Source organism: Haliotis asinina, unplaced genomic scaffold, assembly GCF_037392515.1.
Source record: "Haliotis asinina isolate JCU_RB_2024 unplaced genomic scaffold, JCU_Hal_asi_v2 scaffold_27, whole genome shotgun sequence".
Taxonomy (NCBI): domain Eukaryota; kingdom Metazoa; phylum Mollusca; class Gastropoda; order Lepetellida; family Haliotidae; genus Haliotis; species Haliotis asinina.
In genome coordinates, this window is record NW_027133899.1 from 249,357 (window position 1) to 273,907 (window position 24,551).

The 24,551-nt window shown below is 44.5% G+C and overlaps 1 protein-coding gene across 1 annotated transcript in view; it reads left to right on the top strand.

Moving 5' to 3' along the window:
* The window catches only part of LOC137270043 (uncharacterized), a 190,974-nt gene that overhangs the window by 25,145 nt on the left and 141,278 nt on the right, over nt 1-24,551 (top strand). The window contains exons 3-5 of the mRNA XM_067803854.1: nt 5,069-5,111; nt 5,501-5,570; nt 24,049-24,463. Coding sequence (XP_067659955.1) covers nt 5,069-5,111; nt 5,501-5,570; nt 24,049-24,463 — 528 coding nt within the window. The remainder of the gene's footprint in view (nt 1-5,068; nt 5,112-5,500; nt 5,571-24,048; nt 24,464-24,551) is intronic.

Sequence of the window (24,551 nt, forward strand, 5' to 3'; positions counted from 1 at the left end):
CGGCACCCTGTGGAAGAGGCAAGCGTCATCCGTTCAGCCTTCGGCAGAGGACGCAGTTGCAGTATGCCAGCCGGTGACGGTCAACGCCGTGCCCCTGAGCGCTCCAGGGAACCTCCTGCGACACCCAGCCGGGGTAGAGGCAAGCGCCCCTACTCTGGCCATTGAAAGATTGGTCCAGCGCGACTAGGACCTCCCGCCTCCCGACCGTCCCGATACGACCCACTCCTGTAGGCGGGAGATTAGGGATTTTTGGGAGGAATTGGACAATGCTAGAAGATCCTTATGTTACCAACATACTTCGGACCGGTTACAAGCTCCCCCCTTACCGTGTCGCCGCCTCTGACATCCATGCCCCAGTCACGCGTGTATTCTCCAACCCAAAGTGTTTTGTTAACAGAGAGCATTCAAGCGTTACTAGACAAGAACGCCATAGAGACAGTGCTAGAACCCCAACAGTCCCCGGGATTCTACTCACCCATCTTCCTCGTACCCAAGAAGGATGCTGGGAAATTGCGCATGATACACAACATGGCGACGTTCAGCCGGCTGTATCTTCAAGACCCACCTCACATGATCTCTCTGGGACAACTACGGACCAAGCTCGGACCCAGCCTCGACCTGCAGGATGCTTATCTCCATGTCCCGATTTATCGGCCGCACAGGAAGTTCCTGCGGTTTGTGTTTGCCAACCGTCACTACCAATGGAAGGCACTCCCATTTGGCATTTCCATTGCCCCGTGGCTTTTCACTCGTATCACTGCGCCGATCACCCATTTCCTCCATCTCCGGAACATCGACTTCGATCCTTACATAGACGACTGCCTCCTCAATCATACCGATCCTCAGTTGAGGTTGAGGACAGCTGAGGTTTGCCATGCGCCTCCTCGAACAACTGGGGTGGATCGTCAACAGAGAGAAGTCCCATATGGAGCTGTCCCAGGAGCTGACATTCATCGGGGGGTTGTTTCTGACTCATCACAACCTTGTCAGGATTCCACCGGCGCGTTGGGTCAAGATAGCAGCCTTCGCCGATTGCGGACTCACTCAGCCGATGTCTCTCAGGGGGGTGGCAGTCCCTGCTAGGTCTTCTCACGTCGGCTCAAGATTTGACGCTACGTGGTCGTCTAATGCTTTGGCCGTTACAGCGTTTTCTCCTGCCGTACATACAAGCCGATGACCTTCGTATCAAGTTTCTTCTACCAGATCATCTTCACCGGTATCTGCAATGGTGGACTCTAGAGTCGAACGTTTGCGGCAGAGTCTCTTTGACAGACTTGACACCCGACCATGAACTTTTTGTCGACGCTTCTCTTCTAGGTTGGGGCCCTCACCTCAACGGTCAGACAGTCTTGGGACTGTGGTCCGACGTCGAACGCGAGTGGCACATCAACAGACTAGAGTTTCAAGCGGTCATTCTCGCAGTTCAGTATTGGATGTCCGTTTTGCAGAATACATGCCTACTGATACCATGCTGCACCCGGAAGCATTTCGTCTGTTGTGTCAACAATACGGTCAGTCGCTCATCGACCTGTTCGCGACACGACTCAACAATCAACTTCCACTGTACGTGTCTCCCGTTCTGGATCCGCAGGCTTGGGCGACAGACGCCATGTCCCTGTCATGGGAGGGGCTGGACGCGTATGCGTTCCCTCCACCAGTGCTTGTACCAGCGGTGATGGCCAAGATCAATCAGACCCGACGGATTCATCTGCTTTTGGTCGCGCCCTGGTGGCCGGGCAGAATGTGGTTCCCTGACTTACGTCATCTCGCTGACTGGGACCCCCTGCTGCTACCGGATTGGCTGCACTTACTCCGCCATCCACACAGTCGTCTTCACCATCCCGATCCAGTGAGGTTTTTTCTTCACGTCTGGACCATTTACAGAAAGCTCTAAGGGCTAAGGGCTATTCTTCTTGTGTGGCAAAGGTCATTGCGCGTTCGCACCGGGTATCCATGACATCTCTCTATGACAACAAGTGGACGTCTTTTGAGAAATTTTGTACACTCAGGAAGCAGAATCCGTTCTCCTCAGTTTCTGGTGGAATTTTTTCTATATCTGAGAAGATCTAAACATTTGTGAGGTAGCACCATTGCGAAGTACCTTTCAGCACTGAACTCCGTCCTAGCAGTCAAGTGCGATCGGCGAATTTCCAAGGTGCCAGAACTCCTTGCCATGTTAAAAGCGTTAAAGTTGGAGGATCAGAAGATGAAATTTCGTCCACCTGCCTGGGACTTGAACATCGTTCTAGACCAACTCCGCGGCCCTCCTTATGAACCCTTGGAGCAGGCTTCTTTTGAAAATCTTTCAAAGAAGACAGTTTTTCTACTGGCGCTAACCACTGCGGCTAGGGTCAGTGAAATTCACGCTTTGGATGTCACCCATGTCAAGTTTGAGCAGACTCCCCATGGTCGAGCTCACTTAGGACTTTTATGGGACTTTATTGCCAAGAATCAGCTGCCTGGACAACCGGACAGATTGTTCTCCATCCCTCCGTTGTCGACCATTATAGGCTCTCAGGACTCGGACGAACTCCTTTTGTGCCCAGTTCGGGCATTGAAGCTTTATATCTCCAAGTCAGCCTCTCGAAGACGGACTCTGAAGAGACTGTTTATTCCGTTTGCTGCGTCCGTAAAAGCAGAGGTTTCCAGGAACACGATAGAGCTCTGGTCACGAGCCACTATTCTGGCTTCATATGATGCTCAACAACTACCACATCCGTCGGCCAGCAATCCTCATGAAATTCGAGCTTTGGCATCTACCATGGCCTTACACAGGAATTGTTCCGTTCCGGCAATTATGGAGGGATGCTTCTGGCGATCTTTCGCAAGCCATTACCTTCGTGATGTTGGGGTCGAAGATGTGGAAGTATTCCAGTCCTTCGGTCCTTTGGGGGTAGCGCAGCAACTCACCCGACCTTCCACCCACTAGGTACTTGTGAATTTCTTACCTTGGGGTCTTAAGGAAGCGTATGTTATGGTGACTTGTTATTTCATGGTTGCGTGTTTGGAGTTGGTTTTAGTGAGATCGCGTCACTTCCGTTCCTATACACTCGTCGATACATGAGGTAGCCATTCGGTAGAATGGCGTATCAACGACTGTCTGATCTCTTCTAAGCGATGCTTGAGGTAATATGCATAAGCCCTATGGTAAGGTAAGTATGTAAATATCTAAAATATTTAGATTTTAATAAATGCCCTTTAATCTATTCTTCACTATGATCTTTGCCCTGCTCATATTCAAAATAATCAGGAGTCAGCTCGATCTGACCGACTTCATCAAATACTCAACACTTTACTTTGGTGTGCACACTGGTATTGTTCTCCACTCCCTGATGTGCGTCCTGCTGTGGATGATTGCTGCTGTCCGCTTGTAAAGGGACAGTGATGTCGCCAGTGTTCAAAGCTTCCACATGAGAAACATGCCCTGTTGGAAGAGCTTCCCCGAAAGGGCTGATTGACGCTAAGCACAGATTCAGCAGAAGAAACTGTAGTAGAAACTGCATGACCACCTCGGGACCTGCTATAGGGACTCTGTGTGAAACGCGCATTCCTAGCCTTGAATTTCCAAGAGGCTTTATTCTCAGCCCTTGAAATTTGCTTGTCATCATCTGAGTCAGATGCAAGATCTTTAGAAACATAGTTTTTTACAGTGTCCCATCCGCCTTCAGAAGTGTTGGCAATCCTTATCAGTTTATTACGCTGCTGAATCCTTTGTACTTCTGTGTCTACTAACTCTGAGGCGTAATCCAACTTCTTATATTCAAGAGCAAACTTAATCTGCTCCATGTTATCCAAAGTATCTCAGAGTTGAAAGTATGAATCTTATTACCTTCTTTTTTTCACACTATGTCCCTAGCAGCCTTCAACTTCATGAGTTCTTTAGACCTCTTTAGAAATTCGCCACGAAAACTCTTCATACTATTTTCCACAGACTTAGCAATTTCACCTTTAGATTGGTCCAGCTTCAACAGATCTTGTCTAACTTTCAGAGATAGGTTTGTTCTGATCCGTGCTATAACTGATATGTTAGTACTAGACTCAAGTGCACCAAAACTGAGATTGCATTTTGAACTCCCGCCTGTCCTTATATACTCTTAACAGAGCCACCTAGCGGGCATTCTTACATTAACAAGTAGGACTTTCCTACTCAAGAAGAAAATAGTTTCATTCTTATTTGTTCCTCAAACGAAAGAAACTACATTTTGTGTATCATTCAGATATTTTTTCATGAAACTAGTTTCAGTATGTACATTTGGTCTTGTTCAATATCAGACCCGTGAAGGTCCCGGGGTAGAATAGGCCTTCAGCAACCCATGCTTGCCATAAAAGGTGACTATGCTTGTCGTAAGAGGCGACTAACGGGATCGGGTGGTCAGACTCGCTGACTTGGTTGACACATGTCATCGGTTCCCAATTGCGCAGATCGATGCTCATGTTGTTGATCACTGGATTGTCTGGTCCAGACTCGATTATTTACAGACCGTCGCCATATAGCTGGAATATTGCTAAGTGCGACGTAAAACTAAACTCACTCACTCACTCACTTGTTCAATATCATATCATATGTGGATACAGGGATTGGGATTGAGAACTTTCACACTGGGCCATAGTCTGAGGATTATTAGCCATTTTCTGAATTTAGAATGGTCCACTGCCCTTGTATCTATTGTAAACTTCGAAATTTAATGAGCCATTTTTTATTTTATGTGCAAAATGGCCCTTGCCTTTCCGAGTCCCTGGGATATTGAGTGTACGTTTTTCAGTCTCTCAAATCTTTGATTGTTTGAATAATATTTATACAAGAAATTGACACATTTAGTGAAGTAATATCCTTACATCTTGTTGTGAACCCTTCTCTGTGGGCATTCAAGTCAACGATTATATTGGCACTTGTTCGGCTATGCACTTGAGGTAACGTGTGGCCCCCTTACTGAAAAAAAACTCTCTCACTTTGTTAAAATTATTCAAAACAAAACATCTACACAAAGAAGAGAATGTGGGAATCTAAGCTTCATTGATTACTTTTTCATAAAATGTGATGTTTATTGGTGAGTATGTTGCTTTGCAGCACAAACAAAGAAGGATGCGGGGCACAGAGATGATGCTAAAAGGTAGGGGATCTTTCAAAACCATCATCCTTCATAAGTTTCACTTAATAACCTGCATCTCCTTATTATATGCATACAATTTATATGGTTATTTGCTTTTTTTTTAGCGACAAAAAAAGCCACTTGTGGAAGCAACAGTGGCCATTTGTACTAAGGTTGTGAGCTAGTGATAGGTTTGATGTGATCAGATTACATGGACAGTGTTTCTCAGTGCAAAACAAATGTCTGTCATAATTCCCTGCATGGTTTGCCTCAAACAGTTGTGGTTTGTACAGTGGAACATTTTTACACTGATGGTTGGAAAGCTAAAAAATTCTTGTAATATGGAGCAACAGATTATCATCAATTGTTTGTCTGCAAGATTTTGAACTTTCATAATGTTTCTGTTGTAGTGATGGTCTGGGGAAGACTGTGGATAATGGATCTCAGCAGCGTGCTTCTTCAGCGATTTCAGCCAAAAGGGTATGACAGCTTCACCACTATAATATTCCTCCATCAATGAGTATTGTCATACTTCATTTCTTACATTGGTAGGCTTTTCCCTTTCGATGGTTACATGGAAATTTGAAGCTTGAATCCCTGTGTTTGCAAGAACTCTGTTTGACAGCAACAGCTGGCAGATGTCCAGAGACATAGTCCAAGACTATAGGGACAAGATGCTCTGTGGTAGCCGGGACTCAACTTTCAGTAAACCTTGTCAGTCTTGTTTTCAGGAAGAGTCAAACACTTCTTTTCAATGAATAAATAGCTTTTTATTCATGGGTTTAAATGTAATTCAGCACAATGCTCTTTTTCACTAAGTAGATCCCTCTCAAGCTTAAGGTTTATGTGCATGGACCAGTGTTAGGGCAATAAAAATATGACCTATGGCTTCAGTTGTAGTCACTGTTATGTGGATATAGTGATGGCTTAATTATTTGGTGATGGTTATTAAGATAATAATTTGTGTCTGTGTTCAAAATATGCAGTGTATTTATAGCATCAGCTGCTATATTTTTAACTTACCTTACCATAGGTCTTATGCATATTACCTCTAGCTTCGCTAAACGAGATCAGACAGTCGTTGATTCGCCATCCCCTCGATGGCTACCACATGTAATCTACGAATGTAGTCACGGAAGTGACGTGATCTCTCCACTCGCGCAAGAGCGCAGAATCCCAAAATTCACTTTTACCTTTAGCATTCGTGCAAACGGACGTGTTGGTTTGCAGTTTTTCTACTGTGTGTAGTTTCAATAAAGTTGCTACTCCTTGGTAGGTATGGTTTGTATCCCCTCATTATGTATCAAAGTCAAGTCAAACAAGCATTTAATGTGCTTACCTTGCTACCTCGTGTTGTTCTTTTCTCACTCAGGCATGGCTTGTCCGTGTCGTATGTGAGAACGGCATGGCGTCCATGGGGGTAGTTCATCTTGTTGGTTGTTTGCCCTTCATGTTTTTGTTCATGCTTGGTCATTTTAACTTGTGTTTTCGGTATTTATCATACCCTTTTCTGCCATGAATTTCAGCATAGCGAAGGCAGCCATTGTGGTTGTTGTTTTTCGCTGCCCCGCACTTACGGGTGTGTCTATTTTTTATGTAGGGGTGCAACTACTTTCTACATTTTTATGTAGGGGTTTTTTCTCCTAGCATTCTTGTCTGTTACAGTTTCTGTGTATGACTCGACACTTTTGTACTATCTGCAAGGGGCAGAAGTCAGCCAAAGACCCACATCCCTGGTGTCCGGATTGTGCGTCCGCTGTTTGCTCCATCGATAATCGGTGCCTACACTGTCAAGCGTTATCTCTCGCCGATTTCAAGACCTTTTTGGCGGTTCGGAGGAAACGTTTTACGCAACGTAGGAGAAGAATGTCGTCGCCAGCGTCTTCCTTGGGATCTTTACCTGACGACCAGGATCTACCACCGCCTTCAGTACCAGTATCAACGCCTACTGTGGGGCGCTCATCTATTACGCCGGCGTGCTCCTCTCCAGAGCCTACGCGTTCGGACGCCTTTGTAGACTTATCTCACCCGGATGCCTTATCCCATCCTGAAGTTCAGAGGCTTCTGCGGTCTCTCTTGACACCGGGCGCTGCTGTACTCCCTACCTCGTCGTCTACATCTTTACCAACGACAGCGCCTAGACTTACGCCAGCGCCGTTGCCTGTACCAGCGCCACTGCCTGTCCCGGCGCCTTTGTTTACGTCAGCACCTGTGTTTTCGTCAGCGCTTGTTCCGACGCCAGCGCCTATTCCGACGCCAGCGCCAATGTTGTTGCCGGACCCTGCTCCTATGCCTACTCCTTATCAGATCCCCAGAGTGTCTCATACGCTGACTAAAGAAGAAATGTTACAGCGCCAGTTGGATGAAGAGCGCGCTCGTCGTTTAGAGGCTGAGCGCTCCCGGCGCAGGTCTTTTTCTAGGTCCCCGAGGGCTCTCGCTCTCCACACCGTAGCCGGCGCCGGCGCTCCCGTTCTGTTTCCCCCTCTCCAAGGCGCTCCTTAGAGGAAGACTCACGCACCAGAAGTAGACGTAGAGTGCGATCTCGTTCAAGATCACCACGGCGTCTCTCTAGATCCCAGCGTTCGCGATCGCCGGAACCACTGCGGACTTCCTGCTAGGAATTTAATACTAAGAACTCTGCTTCCAACTCTAGTCAGCGACGGGAATCAACCTCTGTTTCCTGGGAGGATCACGAGGAACAGTTCTTTTGTCCAGATTATGAGGAGGAACCTGGCAATGATGGTGATAGTGATGGCACCTACCTTCCCTTAGCTGCTGTCTTTGAGTGGATTGCCGATAGATTACCGGACTGTCCTTCCCCTTCTTCTGATTCAAGCAACCCGGCGTCGATTCACCTGTCTCCCGAGTTACTTATTCCACCACACCCTATGGTGGCGGATGCTGTAGCTTTGTTAGACTCGGACTTTGCGAAGTTATCCCTAAATCCAACTATCAAAGCGTCCAAGTCTAAGAAATCAGATTATAAAGTTCACAGTCTGGATTTTGCCAACAACGGGGCGGTGCAAGACGATTCCATTAAGAGTTTGTCAGGCTCTACTCCGTCATCTTACAGAGTTCAGGATTCAAAGCTAGCAGCTATTGATACGGAACTGAAGCGTATGCTTAAACCTATCTCGGCGCTTGCGCCAGCCACCTCCGCTGCAGCCTTGGATTTATCAGAGTATAATGCCTCAAGGGTGGATCATTTAACTACCATTTTTGCTTGGCAAAGCAGAGTACTCCATGACCTGCTTGGACATTTACGCACAGCGCTAGCCATGACTACTACTATGCGCTGATCTGGAATTTTAGATGCTTGTTCTTGGCAAGAGGAATTTAAACGACAACTACTTCGTGCACCATTTACGTCTAAGTTCCTCTTTGATGAAAAGATACCGACGGTGTATAAACAACATGCCGAACTCACTAACACAGAAGTGGCCTTGTCAACCTTCAACCTTGGGCTCTGCATTTCGTGGCCGAGCCAGGGGTAATGCCAAGAAAAGATATGTACCCAGGAGAGAGTCTATCCGTTCCTCGTTTGGGAGGGGACAAGGTCGTACCAAGGACTCAAGAACGCGGCAGGGGAGCGCCATCTACGTCCAGTCGAGGTAGGGGCAAGCGCCCCTACTCCGGCCGCTGAAGCCATGGACAACTACGACTGGGACCTCCCACCCCCAGTCGTACCAGTTCATCCGACCCCTGTAGGTGGGAGACTAGGGATCTTCTGGGACAACTGGACATTCCTGGAAGACCCGTTTATTTGCAAGATCCTGAGAGCCGGCTACAAGCTGCCACTAGCCGGAGCTCCGCTGTTGACTACCACTCCTCTGTCACGAGTGTACTCAATAGATCAACAGGCACTTATACTAGAAAACATCAACATTTTGTTACCAAAACGTGCTATAGAGATAGTGTCGGAACCCCATCACTCCCCGGGGTTCTATTCACCCATCTTCCTGGTACCCAAGAAAGGCTCCACCAAAATGCGGATGATTCACAACATGGCGACTTCAACAGCCTGTATTTAGCCGAGCCCCCGCATTTCCGAATGACGTCACTGGATCAGATCCGAGCCAAGTTGTCACCCGGAGCTTGGATGGCCAGCCTAGATTTACAGGATGCTTACCTGCACGTTCCTATATTCCCACGCCACAGGAAGTTCCTGCGTTTCATATTCAACGGAGTACACTACCAGTGGCGAGTGCTGCTGTTTGGAATTTCTACGGCCCCGTGGCTTTTCACTCGGGTCACGCTGCCTGTCACCTGGTTTCTGCACCTCTGGGGGATAGACTTCGATCCTTAAATCGACGATTGTTTTCTAAATCACTGCAATCCTCAGTTGCTACGCAAACAACTGGACTTCTCCACACGCCTACTTTAGCAGTTGGGATGGATTATCAGTATCGAGAAGTCGCAACTGGAACCAACGCAGGAGTTAACTTTCATTAGGGGGTTGTTCCTGACTCGGCTCAATCTTGTCAGGGTCCCTCCCGATCGATGGCAGAAGAATCTCGCCTTTACGGATCGAGCTCTGTCCCTACCTCTCACCCTCAGAGAATGGCAGTCTCTGTTGGGCCTGTTGACATCGGCGCAAGACCTCACCCTCAGAGGACGGCTTATGCTGCGTCCACTACAGAGGTTCCTATTACCATTCATTCGGGAGAACGACCTCCAGTCATCATTTCTTCTACCTCCGCACCTGCATCAGTACCTCAGGTGGTGGACGGTAGAGTGGAACGTCTGCTCCGGTGTTTGTTTGACAAGCTTCAACCACGACCACGAATTGTTTGTAGACGCATCCCTCCTGGGATGGGGCGCTCACTTGAACGGCCAGACAACCTCAGGGCTGTGGTCAGACGCCGAAAGGGAGTGGCATATCAACAACCTGGAGATGCAGGCAGTCATCCTAGCGGTCCGCCACTGGCTACCGGTTCTAACAGACTCCAGACTCCTGGTGGCGTCCGACAATTCCACGGTCGTGTGGGTGATTCGCAATCAGGGTACAACCAGATCCAAACAACTTCTGGACCAGATGTTCCTGTTAGCGGATCTGGTAGACAGCAACGGCATCATGATCGCGGCTCGTCAAATTCCCGGCTGCAAAAACATTCTGGCAGACGCCCTGTCGCGCCCAGGCAAACCATCCCGGACGGAGTGGATGCTTCATCCGGACGCATTTCGCCAGATCTGCTGTCAACTCGGGAGACCACTGGTAGATCTTTTTGACACCAGTGTCGTCCTTCAATATCTCAGAGGGCCGCCGTATGAGCCATTAGAGGAAGCCTCTTTTGAACATCTTTCCAAGAAGACGGCTTTCTTACTATCATTGGCAACAGCGGCTAGAGTCAGCGAGATCTATGCTCTTGACGTTACTCAGATACGATTTGAACAGTCAAGACACGGACGTGTTCATTTGGGTTTGCTTTGGGATTTTGTGGCTAAGAACCAGCTTCCCGGGCAGCCTAACAGGCTATTTTCCATCCCTCCTTTGTCTACGATCCTGGGTCATCATGACTTGGAGGAGGAGCTGCTATGTCTCGTCAGGGCTCTCAGATGGTATATTAAAAGGTCAGACGATCCCGCAAAAGGTTATTCATTCCCTTTGCCGCGTCCTGCAAAGGCGAAGTAAACAGAAATACTATTGGCCTCTGGCTCAGATCGACTATCCTGGCGGCCTATGACGACAAGCACCTGCCTCATACGGTAGCAAGTAACCCGCACGAGATCAGGGCCTTGGCGTCTACGATGACCCTCCATCGGAACTGCGCAGTACCGCAGATCATGGAGGGCTGTTTCTGGAGGTCATCAACTGTGTTCGCATCCCACTACTTGAGGGACTTGGCCGTTGAAGACGTGGAGGGGTTACAGTCATTTTGTCCATTGGTGGTTGCTCAGCAACTTACCCGACCGTCCGCCCATTAGGTAACTACACTACTACTTACCGTTGGTCTTAAGATTAACCTCACCCCCAGGGTGCGTCGGTTTTTCTTTGGAGTTCTATTGGGTTACTCTTTGTCCTGTTCCAGGTATTATCCTGAGACTGTTGACATTGGTTTTCCCGAGTTCTCCTGATGCATGTGCACTGTTTGCTGAGGGATGGTCCTCCGGAGTCCACACCACCATCCATCTGTCGAAGCCATATGCATAAGACCTATGGTAAGGTAAGTTAAAAATTTATTAAAATCTAAATATTTTAGATATTTAAATACTTACCTTACCATAGGGCGGTGACTCCTTCCCAACGCTGGATGCTCCTCCCCACTTTGGACTCTTTGGACCTTCCGGTTGACGGTAAAAGTGAATTTTGGGATTCTGCGCTCTTGCGCGAGTGGAGAGATCACGTCACTTCCGTTACTACATTCGTAGATTACATGAGGTAGCCATCTAGGGGATGGCGAATCAACGACTGTCTGATCTCGTTTAGCAAAGCTAGAGGTAATATGCATAAGACCTATGGTAAGGTAAGTATTTAAATATCTAAAATATTTAGATTTTAATAAAATTATGTAAGGACAAGGGGAACTTTCGGGCTGAATTATCTGCCATTAGTTTGAGACTGACCTGTAGACTGCCAAAGTCAGAATGACCCAACTTGGATCATATCATATTTATTTGACAGTGACACTGGAAGTCATATTTATAGAATACATGTGCAACAATAATGATGCTGAACATCACGTATGAATACAACAGAGGGAATCACATAGTTCCCGTTGTCAGAATTAACATCGGCTTTGCAACATGACCTGACATATAATCAAATATAATTTGGGTTCTTCTCTTCAAAATTCACAAGATTACGTAAACTTTAGAATGTAAAACACTAATCTGCGTCAAAAATAGTGGTAACCCCATTGTGACATAAACTGGCTGTCACAAAGTTAAACAGGTGGGCGTCACCGAAATGAGTAGCTCGGCCCAGATCACAAATTCACAAAAGAATGGTAATTAACAAGTGTCACAGGGATTATGTCACAGTTTGTCGAAGGACAAGGTAAGATTAATCCATATCTGATAGTCATATTTCGTAACTGGACGCTTAGAACGAGGAAATATTGAATAAATGCGGTCAATTCAAAGCTCTTGAAAATGTAAACAAGATCGTTCTGACAGGCGACGTTGTTGACATTGACTCTTACAAAGTACAACTGTGTTCTAAACCAATAGCGTAATGTGATGGCAATAGCTTATATTTTACGAATGGCAATATATTATAATGCTTGAAACAAGATGCTACGATATTTGACAGATTTCTTACCAAAAAGAGATTTTAAAACACTTAATTACGTGAAAACAAGGTTGCCAATAATACTAATATATACTCGCAAAAGTAATTAAATGATAATTATGGTAATAATTTCTTCACGGCCATTAACTATAAAAACTACAAAAGGGAAATACATAAAAAGATATCTTGTAATGCCTAATCATTTGCAAGCTTTTATAACTTATGAATTTTGCAATTTAACTGGAGGAATAATTTCTCGATCATCGTGATGGCCATCACAGCTCATCGTGTCCTAGACATGAGGATTTTGTTTGCTCATCTGATAACTCCATAGGTTGCTCTGGCTGAGGTCACGGCTTTGTCACCTTCTGGCCAATCCTTCCTGGATGTTCAGTGCGAAGGGTACAAGATCCAGCTCAATGATATGCCTCCTCTCACTGTCAACCTGCAAGTGCACAACTACCCCAGTGTCACCACATCAAGTTGACCGAGGCCATCAACTTGCTTGCAAAGAGCCCCATAGAGATCCAGGATCACCATCAGTTTCTATATGAAGTGTTTCAACCTAGACTACACTTGCTGAAACCAGACAGGTTCAAGCTGCCACAATTACCGCAACTGCGACATCTCATTAGACCCAACCACTATATAACCAGCATTGATCTGCATACATCCTGCCTCGAGCAAGTATCAATGTTTCCTGTATCAAGGGCATTACTACCATTGGAGTGTTCCACCCTTTGCATTTTGCTGAGCCCTGTGGTTACTTACATATATAACCATGACCGTAATTGCGTATCTACGTCAGATGGGAGTTTGCAGCACACCCTACCTGACACGGCAACTCGCAAATCATCACTTGCTGTTTATGATACATCTGCTGATGCAGCTGAGCTGACTAGTCCATCACATAAGTTGGAACTAAAGCCATTACAGGATCTGCAGTTCCTTGTCATCAGATTCTCGACTACGGAAAATCGCATCACTATTCGAGAACATCTGTTGTTGAGCATAGAGGCATGTCTTTCAACGGCTACCGATAAGAGTGTCGCAGTGGCTAAAAGGTCTCATTATGTCAGCACAAGAAGACTACAGTTATGGCTGCTACTACACATCCTAGGTAGTGAGTGAGTGAGTGAGTAATTTTAGTTTTACGCTGCACTCAGAAATATTCCAGCTATATGGCTATATGACATGAGTCAACCAAGTTAGTGGGTCTAACCACCCAATCCCTTTAGTTGCCTCTTACGACATGCATAGTCGCCTTTTATGGCAAGCATGGGTTGCTGAAGGCCTATATTGATTTGGACCTTCATGGGTCAAAGGCATATCCATCCCTCAGCACCTGAAGCTGTACTTACTCTGGTGGATGGACAAATCCAGTGCCTGGGGCAGAGCCTATTTGCAAGAGCCGGCCTACAAGCATCATCTCTTCATGAATGCATCATGATGGGGAGCTCATTGCAATGTAGAGGTTGCATTAGGAATCTGGTTGCCAGAAGAAAGTACTCTATGCATAAACCAGTTGGAATCATGGCAGACATTGAAGCAGTTCAACACAAGGCACACCTGCTAAGGAGTCACTTCCTTATGATCCACACAACTCAGCAGTAACCTGCTACATAAATCTACACGGCTTGGGAATGAGGCAGTTTTTATTCCTCATTTAATAAATAAATCTTTCATTTTGCATAAGAGTTTTCATCCTATAGCCCTACAGAGCAACAGGGTTGGATCTGCCCAGAGCCTCCAACCCACATGAAGTTAGAGCATTAGTTTGGATACTCACCCTGCACAGGAATTGCTCTTTATCATCCATCATGAAAGGCTGCTTCTGGAAGTCAGACCAGTGTTCGACAACAATAATCTACAGAAGATGTATCTGGAATCAGCAAGTTTGGGACCCTTGTAGTATCCCAGCAACTCACAAATACAGCCAGACTATGAGAAACTCACCTGTACATCTTGACTTTGGGGTGCCAGACTGACAGAGAGTCCAAGTTCCACTGTCTTAAGAGATAAGTCAGTGCATGAGTGAATTAAGACTCAGTTTCAGTAATGGCCCTTACCTTAACAGATGGGTCATGATTCAGTTTTGGTAGTAGTCTTTACTCTTACACATGGGTGGTTCCAAGATGTACTAGCTTGTCTTATAATCCATGAAGCCTACTGTTACCTGAGGGTGTCGGGGTGTTATACCCTTCTCCCTAGGCAATCTGTATTTCCTCCACTCTTTGTCTGGGGATGATGTAGCTAGAAGGTATACTCAAGGATATGTCCAGTTTGGCGTTCAAATACTTTTATTTTTGGAATAGTTTTTCACAAACAAAGGTCCTCAAATATTTCCTAGTGGCTGGTCTAAGCACAACATCCTGGAAGAACTTTACAACGTCCTGGAAGGACTTGTTTGTTTCTTGCACAACTTCTGATGCTATAAGTTCATCTGAGCCATTCTCTCAATATACAGAGAGAACCTCTCAAGTCAACAGTGGGGCCCAGAATCGAGCACCACTCACCGGACAACTAACAAAATAGAAGTCGTGACAATTTAGGCTCCTCCCCCCCGAAATAATGTCCTACGTCATACAAAAATGACTCATACCCAGTCTTAATAATTAGTTACTTTCATTAGTCCCTTTCCGAGACTTTATTGGTACCATCATATTCTTCCAGTATAAAATATCTTCGTTAATCAACTTTTAGCCATTCATCAACCAAACATTGACATATCTGACAAAATATCAAATAATATTTCAGACTGGTAGGCGCCAGAAGATACTTAAACAAATTATTTCCGATCCTCTGTGTGTCCCTTTTATTGACAAACTGACCACTAGTATCCAAATGTCCATCCGCCTAATCATGTAGAATCACAAGGTCCTAGTTTATGTCAGTTCAGAGAAATTGCCATTTCCCTCAAGAAAAGTGAATACATAAAATTTGATTACTTGGTCAATGCACTTTTCCAGTACATTGACCCTTCCTAACTTGACTTCAGTATTTCCTTATATATTTATCAAATGTTTTATAAACCTTTTAACTCTAAATGTCCTGGTTATACTGCACAATTTACTTCCCTATTAACTTAGATCTCTAGTGCCCCATGGATCATATATGATACATTTTATTTCCTAGTATCTAGTGCCCAGTGGAGGAATTGGAGTTATTTCCAGTATAGGGCCTTGATCCTTGCAGTTTGGCTAGTCATTCAGTCGTTTTGTACAAACATAAGCTCTGCATGTGTAGTGTAGAAAGGTCATCCAAGACAGCGGCCTCCATGAAAAAGAGATATTATTCGCTGGTACAGGGGAAATTAAGCTATATATTTAGTATTTACTGTGTTAATGGATTGCCATGCATCAGTATTATGTATTATGTACACAAATCACTCTTGTTTAATATTAACATGTGTAACAAGTGATGTGTATCATGTGTGATACAATGGTAAGGAGGTCACTTGTAAAGGGAGATCCATCCTCGATATCACCAGGGTATACGTTCCAATAAGTCTCCACTATATCCTGGACGCATCTACGGGTCAGCCCGAGAATTTTATTACCTCCCTTTGCGGGCTCCGCACTCTCAAAGTAGCCAATCAGCTAGGCGGCCGTTATGGCCGAGCTTGCCAGTGTCAACAAAGGTAGCGGTCGCATCTGCGAAGGTTTGCGAAGAATTTTTTTGAAATTGTTATAGTGTCTACTTCAGGACAGCCATGTCCAAATATTTCTACAAACCAAAAACTATGTGGCCAGGCTATATGATATTTAGTTAATATTATTCAAGTTGCAATCTTGATCTTTATCACTACTGCAGAGTGCATTGTTTTGTCAGCTACCTTGTTCCTCTTTGTCACTTCCATTAATTACTGTAAATGACATTTATGGCCTTTATTGGTCATCCCCTTTGGCTGTGTCTGTCATCACAACAACTGTAGAAGGAAGTACTATTGTTTCTCTAGCTGTCCATTGTTGTTAAAAACTGTATATATATGTATGCTCACATCTAGATATGGGAGGTGAGATGTGAGTGTGGAGACCGGCATTCCAACTGTCTTTGTAGGGACGACCGCGAGCAGGATTATGCCGCTCGCAGGAAAGGCCCTGGGGTTGAGCTGGAAGTCCGCTCACTGCATTCATGTATACTTGTTTGTCATGTCTTGTGAAACCAACTAAAGAAGTTTAAACAACTAAATTGTGTCTTCGTCTTCACCAACGCATTCATTTGTCTTGGTCAACGTAATGTTCATCTAATACCGAACTAATTCTCCAGTCATCCTATCCATGAGCCAATCCGAAGTCGACGCACCAACCATTTATGAACGCGTTGACAAAATCATACAGACAAATTTATAGGTCCAAAACTTTAAAAACATATAAGCAAGGACTCCTTTTACCTCTTTCAGAGAGCCTCTGTGTGGTTTGCGTTGCCATGCTTAATCAGTTAGAAATAATTTAAAAAGCGAAAGTGAGTTGTGATTGATTCGCTCAATTTTTCAGCGTATATACCTGATTGGATAAAAAGCCAGCCAAGGATGGTAATACATTTATTGGGCAGAGACATAGATGCGTCCAGGGTATAGTGGAGACTTGTCAGAACGCATACCCTGGAGATATTGAGGTTGAGGGAGATCACACTAATATTGTTTTCTTATGATATCTTGTAAATCTTAATTTTTAATGCTATAAATAATAGATTTGTTATTGAATAATGAAATTTAAGACAAGAATTATATTCTGGTCAAACATCAGTTAAAAAGAATGTGAAACGATGTTAGCAGGTGAATAATAGTAGAATACCAAAATGAAATTGTCTTTACATGATTGTAGTCATAAAAAAAGTCATAAAAAAAATTTTCAAAGTATTTATGTAACTGACTATTCAAGGAACCATTTGCAGTTCTAAAGTATCAGGGAAATTTGGAGAAGTTAAATTTTTCCTTATCCTGACCTTATGCTTATTTGCTTTTCTCCCTTTTCTATCTGAAGTTATAGTGGAGACATGAAATTCCTTGATGTTCCCTTCTTCTAAAGAGGACGTAAAATCATACTCACCCACGAGTACCCTCCCTTTCCAAGATAGGTCACATGACCAGCCATATTTGCCACTCTCTCCTTTGCCCAACAGGAAGGTGGTGTGAATGACTTGGGGTTACTGTACTTTTCTCATGTTTATTTCAGTCTTTAATCCAAATTTTGCAAATATCAGACATATTTTCTTCGTTATGAACTTTTAAATCATATTTAGAAATATACATGTAGAAAGATAATAAGCAGCAGAGAATCGTTGAATATACTCTTTTCAACTGTTTTAAATGAACAGTGCCTAAATGCAGGGTCTTCTAATATCCTTTTAATGTAGATCTCAAGGCATATCCTGCAAGAATGAAATACAGAAAATAATACTTTAGACCAGTTATGCTCGAAATAATATGAGCAGAAAAGTAAAATTATTAACAACTGATAAGGCATATACCCTAAAAGATAAATGGACTCTTCCACAAATTAAAACACTATAGCTATGTCAAAACACAGAAGTTTGTATACAAAACAGTTGTATAAAGAACTGTGAATAAAACCTCTAAAGTTTAAACACTCCTTTCCTCTATGATCAATGCTTAAACGCAATAAATTGCCAAAGCAATATCATCTCCGAAATACAATGGAATCTTCCAAAGCATGCATGCGAAGATATTCGAAAAGGGAAATGCAGTATTCCATAAGGTGCAAGGATTAATGAAATAGCAATCATTAAACCATATTGATTACATTTTACAAGAAGTGTGTAATTTCCTGCCTGAAGAGTGATTTCTCCATAAGGTAAAGTTGAGCCAGTATATACACTCTCTCTCGGTGTGACCATGCATGTCACTCTGACTGATGTGTTCTGTGAGTGCATCGCAAAGTGCCTAAAAACACTAGTTTATAATGCGAGATAATTTGCAATCAATGTCTAATGATGCAAACCACTAAGCAATCAGGATTATTGGGAGACCACCTTCTCTTTATGCTGTAGTTGTCACTATAAGAAATATGCATTGGAAAATTGTTAATATGCTTCTTTCAGTCAACGTTTTTGAAAATATCTGAACAAATAAGGGATTTACAAAATATATCATAGATGATATATTGGGGATAAGGGAGTTATGTATCATATGTAATACAATATCATATAACAATCAAATCTAACATCATATTTGTTAAAACAACTGTTTTGTTAACTGAATTTCACACAGAAAATTGAATCAACTTTGGGAAAATTGAGGTCACCTGTCTTTTGTGAATAGAGATATTATAAGTGTTTCACTGTCGGTAAGATATGGTAAAGTTATATCTAAAGGGCAGTAACTGTCAAAGGTGAGTTGAGATTTACCATGTGCAGTACATCAGCCATATCATGACTAGAAAAGTTATACATAGTACATTTTAATATAGAATTATGTCATCAAAGGGCAGTAAATAAGTAAGCTATCAGATATGTTTACAATAACTCTATGTCATATATGGGCCCATATGAAAGGAACATGAATTCAAATGTTACCATGAAAAAAATATCTCTACTTGTTTTTAGCATATTTGTGGAGGTGTCAGATATTTCAGAACTTGTTAAGCCTTAATTATCACACAAGGAAATCAGTCAAATGATGGCTTAAAGTATCTTCAGATATCAAATGATAGAATAGTATTAATGTTATTTCCATATGAATATCACATAAAATGTATTGATTATGAAATGTCTAGCTGGTGTTAAATTGCAGTCATTTGTGACGAACTCGAGTTCGCTTTATGAGCAGTTGTCACCCTCTAGAAGGATACATAATGGCTTTTTATGGCCAGAACTACCTCAGACAAGAACCATAAGTAATAGTAGTACTCTTCTCAAAAACACTTGCACATTGCTGTTATTAAAGAACTTAACCTATCTGAAAAAATACTTCTGATAAGACAAATAGAGATATTACTTACCTTACCATAGGTCTATAGCATATTACCTCAAGCTTCGCTTAGTAGGAGATTTGACGGAGTTGAATTGCTATTCAATCTTGAATGGCTACCTAGCAATGGACGACTGTCATGATACGGAAGTATCTGGATCTCCCCACTGTGCAATTGCTATTCAATCTTGGATGGCTACCTTGCAATCGACGACTGTCATGATACGGAAGTATCTGGATCTCCCCACTGTGCATGCGCGCAGACTTCACGAGAACTTCACTTTCACTTCAAGTGTCGTCTGATCGAGAAGTGTTTGGGTTGCTAGATTTATTTTTCTAATAAAATTTGACCATACTACGCTTTTGCACTGATTCCTTTCAGGGTTTTTGTGTGTGGTATGTATATTTTTCAATCTTTGTGTCGATTTTAACGATTATTTTCGTTACTGTACACTTGTCGGCTACCTTGTAAGAGACATGGTAATGTGTCTCCTATTTTCGTTGTTGCCTCCATAATTTGTTACCAGATCGGTTTCAATTGTTAGTGGACTGTTTCTATGGATAGTTATGTCAGCTGTATCTAAGCTTTGTATTACTTAGCGCTGTATTTAGTGTAAATTTTGTTGTTCCTTTTTGAAGAGGCAGCTATCTCACTTGTCTATTGCAAGCATGCTGCTGCATGGGTGAGTGGAGCAGTCCATTATGTGGCAGGGGTATTTTTCTTCTACCCTTTTTATCACATTGTTATTTCGGTTTATTACAGTTGTTGTGCATGACATGTCCCTTTTGTGAAGTTTGCAAAGACCTGAAGTCCGGCAAGGACCCGCACCCGCATTGTCCGGACCATGCTACTGTATCCTGCACCCTCCTCCATGTTGGTGACTATCTATTCCGGAGTTCAAGGCGTTCTTGGCGGTAGTGAGGAAAAGGAAGAAGCAGAAATTGTGGAAAATGTCACGGTCTCCTGCATCCTCTTCTGGTTTCAGATTATCTCTACCTTCTACGCCGGAGATACAGACAGCACTGGAGATACCTGAAGCGGCGTTGGATAATTCTGCTCGGGTGGAGACATCACTGAGACAATCATATAAAGCTTCCGATGCTGACGCCGATTCTGACACCGATGCCAATACTGATACCGACGCCTATGCCTATGCCGATTCCGACGCCGATGCCTACTTGACGCACCCAGAGGTGCAATGGATTTTAAGAGCGCTACTTTTACCTGCCCCATCGATGACGCCAGGCGCATTTCAAGAAGAGACGGCACCTCTGATCAGCGCTCCTCCGCTGATCCTGGATATTACAGAGATGATGCCGAGAGAGGAGGACATCCGATTACCGGCGCTGGCGCCTGTGGGCGCATCCCAAGTTTCTCTTACACCAAGCTTAGAGAAGTCGGCGCCAGGGTCAGGTGCACAAGCATTTGGAGCGCCACGGGGTGCCATGATGCTTACCAGTGATAGAAGCAGAACAGAACGATCAGGCATCAGGGAGTCACAAGTAGAGTAGTTCGTCCAGTGTTTGTTAGCGTCACCGTTCGCTGTCAAGGTCACTGGTTCGCAGGGGCAGATCCTTCCACCGCAGACGAAGGAATTGGCGTTCGCGGTCCTGGTCAGCATCACCTCCTCATGTCAGATAGTCAACACAGGAAGCAGACGCCGGAGCGCAAGTCGACCATTTCGTGGAATACTGATGAAGAATAATACTTCTCCCCAGACTATGAGGAAGACCCTGCACTTGTGGAGGATGAAGAGGAATCATACCTGCCATTGCCTGCTATGTACGATTGGATCGCTGATTGGCTCCTGGAGTGCCACTCCCCAGCGTCAGGGGTAGTCAGCACAAGGGCTATCAGGGTGGAACCCGACTTGACAGAGCCTAACGAGTCCCGATTGGAACATCTATCGTCGCTATTCCTATGGCAAGGCAAAGTGCATCATGACCTATTAGGACATGTCCGGACAGTGTTAGCGATGACAACAGTCGTGCACAGGATGGGGTTTTTGGATGTGTGTTCATGGCAGGAAGAGTTTAAACGGCATTTGATTAGAACTCCTCACAAGCCCTCTTTTGGAATGCCATTTCAGAGGTTTACAAGGAACATGCTGAATTAACGAACATGGAATTGTCTTTCTCAGCATTTGAAGCCTTCTCATCTGCTTTTTGTGATAAAACGGGAATGTGCGGCAGAGGGAACAGACGTTACATCCCGAGGAGAGAATCCGTCAGATCTGCCTTTAAAAAGAGATCGTGGCTAGGGCTTCTCAACAGCCTATTGTCGCAAGCCGTCAGTCACAACCAGGGACACTTCCACCACCCCCGGCAGAGGGAAGGGGAAGCTCCCCTATTCAAGACGTTGAGGGTGTCACCTGTCACAACTAGGACCTCCCGCCCCCAGCTGTGCCAGTTTTCCCTACACCAGTAGACTGGGCATCATCTGGAGGAATTGGTCCATCCTGAAGGATCCCTATGTTACCAGTATTCTAAAGAAGGGCTACAAACTACTGGTCTTACAGCCCCCACCGTTGACATCTCAGCTGGCGACATGGGTGTATTCACAGGCGCAGCATCATTTGTTGAGGGACAACATCGAAGTATTGTTGGGGAAGTGAGCCATCGAGGAAGGGCTAGACCCACACCTCTCACCAGGGTTCTACTCTCCGGTCTTCCTCATTCCCAAGAAAGACTCCGACAAACTCCGCATGATTCACAACATGGCAGCGTTCAATGATCATTACTTGATAAAACCTCTGCACGTCCCCATCTACCCGGCTCACGGGAAGTTTCTGAGGTTTGTCGACATTACCAGACATTACATAGACAACTGCCTGCTCAACCAGTTCGAACCTCAGTTGCTACGCAGACAGCTAGACTTTGCCATCCGTCTCCTAGAGCAGTTAGGGTGGATAATCAACCGGGAGAAGTTGCAGTTGCATCCCACGCAGGAGTTGGTGTTTATCGGGGGCCTGTTCCAGACACAGTACGACCGTGTTCGAATCGCCCTCAGCCGATGGGAGAAGACTGTCAGAGCGATGGGACTGTCAGAACCGTTCTAAGAGAGTGGCAGTCTCTGTTGGGCCTACTGATGTCAGCGCAGGACTTAACGCGCAGGGGATGCCTGATGCTATGACCGTTACAGAGGTACCTCCTCCCGTACATACAGGCAGACACAGAGTTTGTTTGACCAAGTTTGTGCAGGATCACGAACTGGATCAGATGTTTCGCTAGCCAGCATCTTAGACACAAACGACTTTGAAAACAGTTATTCCAGAAATGTTCTAGCTGATGCGCTCTTGCGACCAGGGAAGCGACTGAGTGGATGCCTCACCCCGAGATATTTTGCCTCATAATCACGGGCACACGCGGATAGACCTGTACTAGTACCAGCGGTAGTGGCGAAACTCAAACTCACGGTGAGGATCCGTCTGCTTTTGGTCGTGCCCTGGTGGCCAGCGAGGACCTAGTTCCCAGAATTGTGCCACCTTGCAGAAAGAGATCTGTTTCGGCTTCCAGAGTGGGATCAGTTGCTGTGCCATCCCCCCAGTCAGACACTGCACCCAGACCCGGCACGGTTTCATCTATGCGCCTGGACCATTTGCAAAGGACTTTGAGGGCCAAGGGATACTCATCTCAAGTGGCAAAGATCACTGCCTGGGAGCTTCCACCTGATCACTCTATGATGACAAGTGGCTACATTTGAGAAGTTCTGCGCCCAAAAGTCACAAGACTCACTGTTAGCGTCACCCCAATTCCTGGCCGAGTTTTTATGTTACTTGCAGTGCTCAAGGAAGCTCAGGGCAGAATTGGTCGCTATGTTAAAGCTGGAGGCGTTCAAGCTGGAGGACCAAAAGGTTAAGTTCTGGCTGCCAGCGTGGGACCTGAATGTTGTGCTACAGCACTTGAGAGGTTGTCCTTACAAGCTGCTGTACAGGGTTGTTTCAAAGGCATTTAGAAGTTGGAGGAATCAAACTAAAAGTGCTTTATGGTTCAACTTCTTTATTATACAAGGTCACAACATTTCAAGACAGGTTCTAGTCTCTTCTTCAGGTGAAGATGGCGTTGATGGCGTTGATGGCGAGGTAGTCATTCAAGATTGAATAGCAATTCAACTCCGTCAGATCTCCTACTAAGCCAAGCTTGAGGTAATATGCTATAGACCTATGGTAAGGTAAGTATTTAAATATTTGGATTTTAACAAATTTTGTTTGTTCTGAAATTTATGAATATTCCGGGGTAGAATAGGTCTTCAGCAACCCATGCTTGCCATAAAAGGCGACTATGCTTGTCGTAAGAGGCGGCTACTGGGATTGGGTGGTAAAATACCTTTCTTTAATATATTGATAATTCAAAATCAAGGTGCAAACTGGTGTTATTCATATTTTGTCTGAAGGAAAGGGTGTCAAAATTCATTATTTCCAAGGTGAATTCTACGGGTGAAGATGAATCATTTCAAAAGTCATGAGCAAGAGTCAACTCTGAAACTTTGTGGTAAAGAATAAAAAGAAATTGTTGTCCATAAAATATGTCATGTATTAATGTTTTAATACTTCAGTGACTGCTACCACTTGCATAATCATTGTAAACACATATTGTATATCAAGTGTATTTGATATCTGTATAACCCAGCAAGTTCACATTATGTCTCTTTTTTATCTTGAAAAGTGTGTCTGCAGCAAAAGAATAGGCTTCTGCATCAATCGCTGATTACAAATGCAAGAGACTTTAAATTATGTTGTTTATGGTATGAAAAGGTTTAGAAGTATAGCTTAATTTTGGACCATTGTTAATTCCAGCAACCCATGCAAAAGTCACTTAAGAGAATCTCTAAGACTTCTGCTCCATCATTTTCCCGAGACAGTCCTAGACCTGCCACCATCATGTCAAGACCACCCACCATCACCTCAGTTTCCAGAGCAGCTACCACCATGGCAGTCTCCAGACCATCAAGATCAGTCTCAAACCATGTCATTCACAACAAGTTCCCAGCTGGCACACCTCTTATACATAAACCAGTAAGGAAGTATGGAGCAGCCGTTCCCCGGAAACCACCAGTAACCAGACAGGCAGCACCAGCAGCACCAGCAGCACCAGCAAGGACACACATCTTCTCCTCCGCTGCAGCAGCAGCTGCTGACCCCACTCACAGCCCACCTAAAGTTCTGTGCACAGAAACACTGCTCCAATACCACCCTGAACATGCTGAGAAAGGTGATGCATGTAGGAGTCGAGTAGCACAGGTTGATCTGCCTACCTGTCATATTTTGGTGTATTTTGTACAATGTTTATCATTAAAATA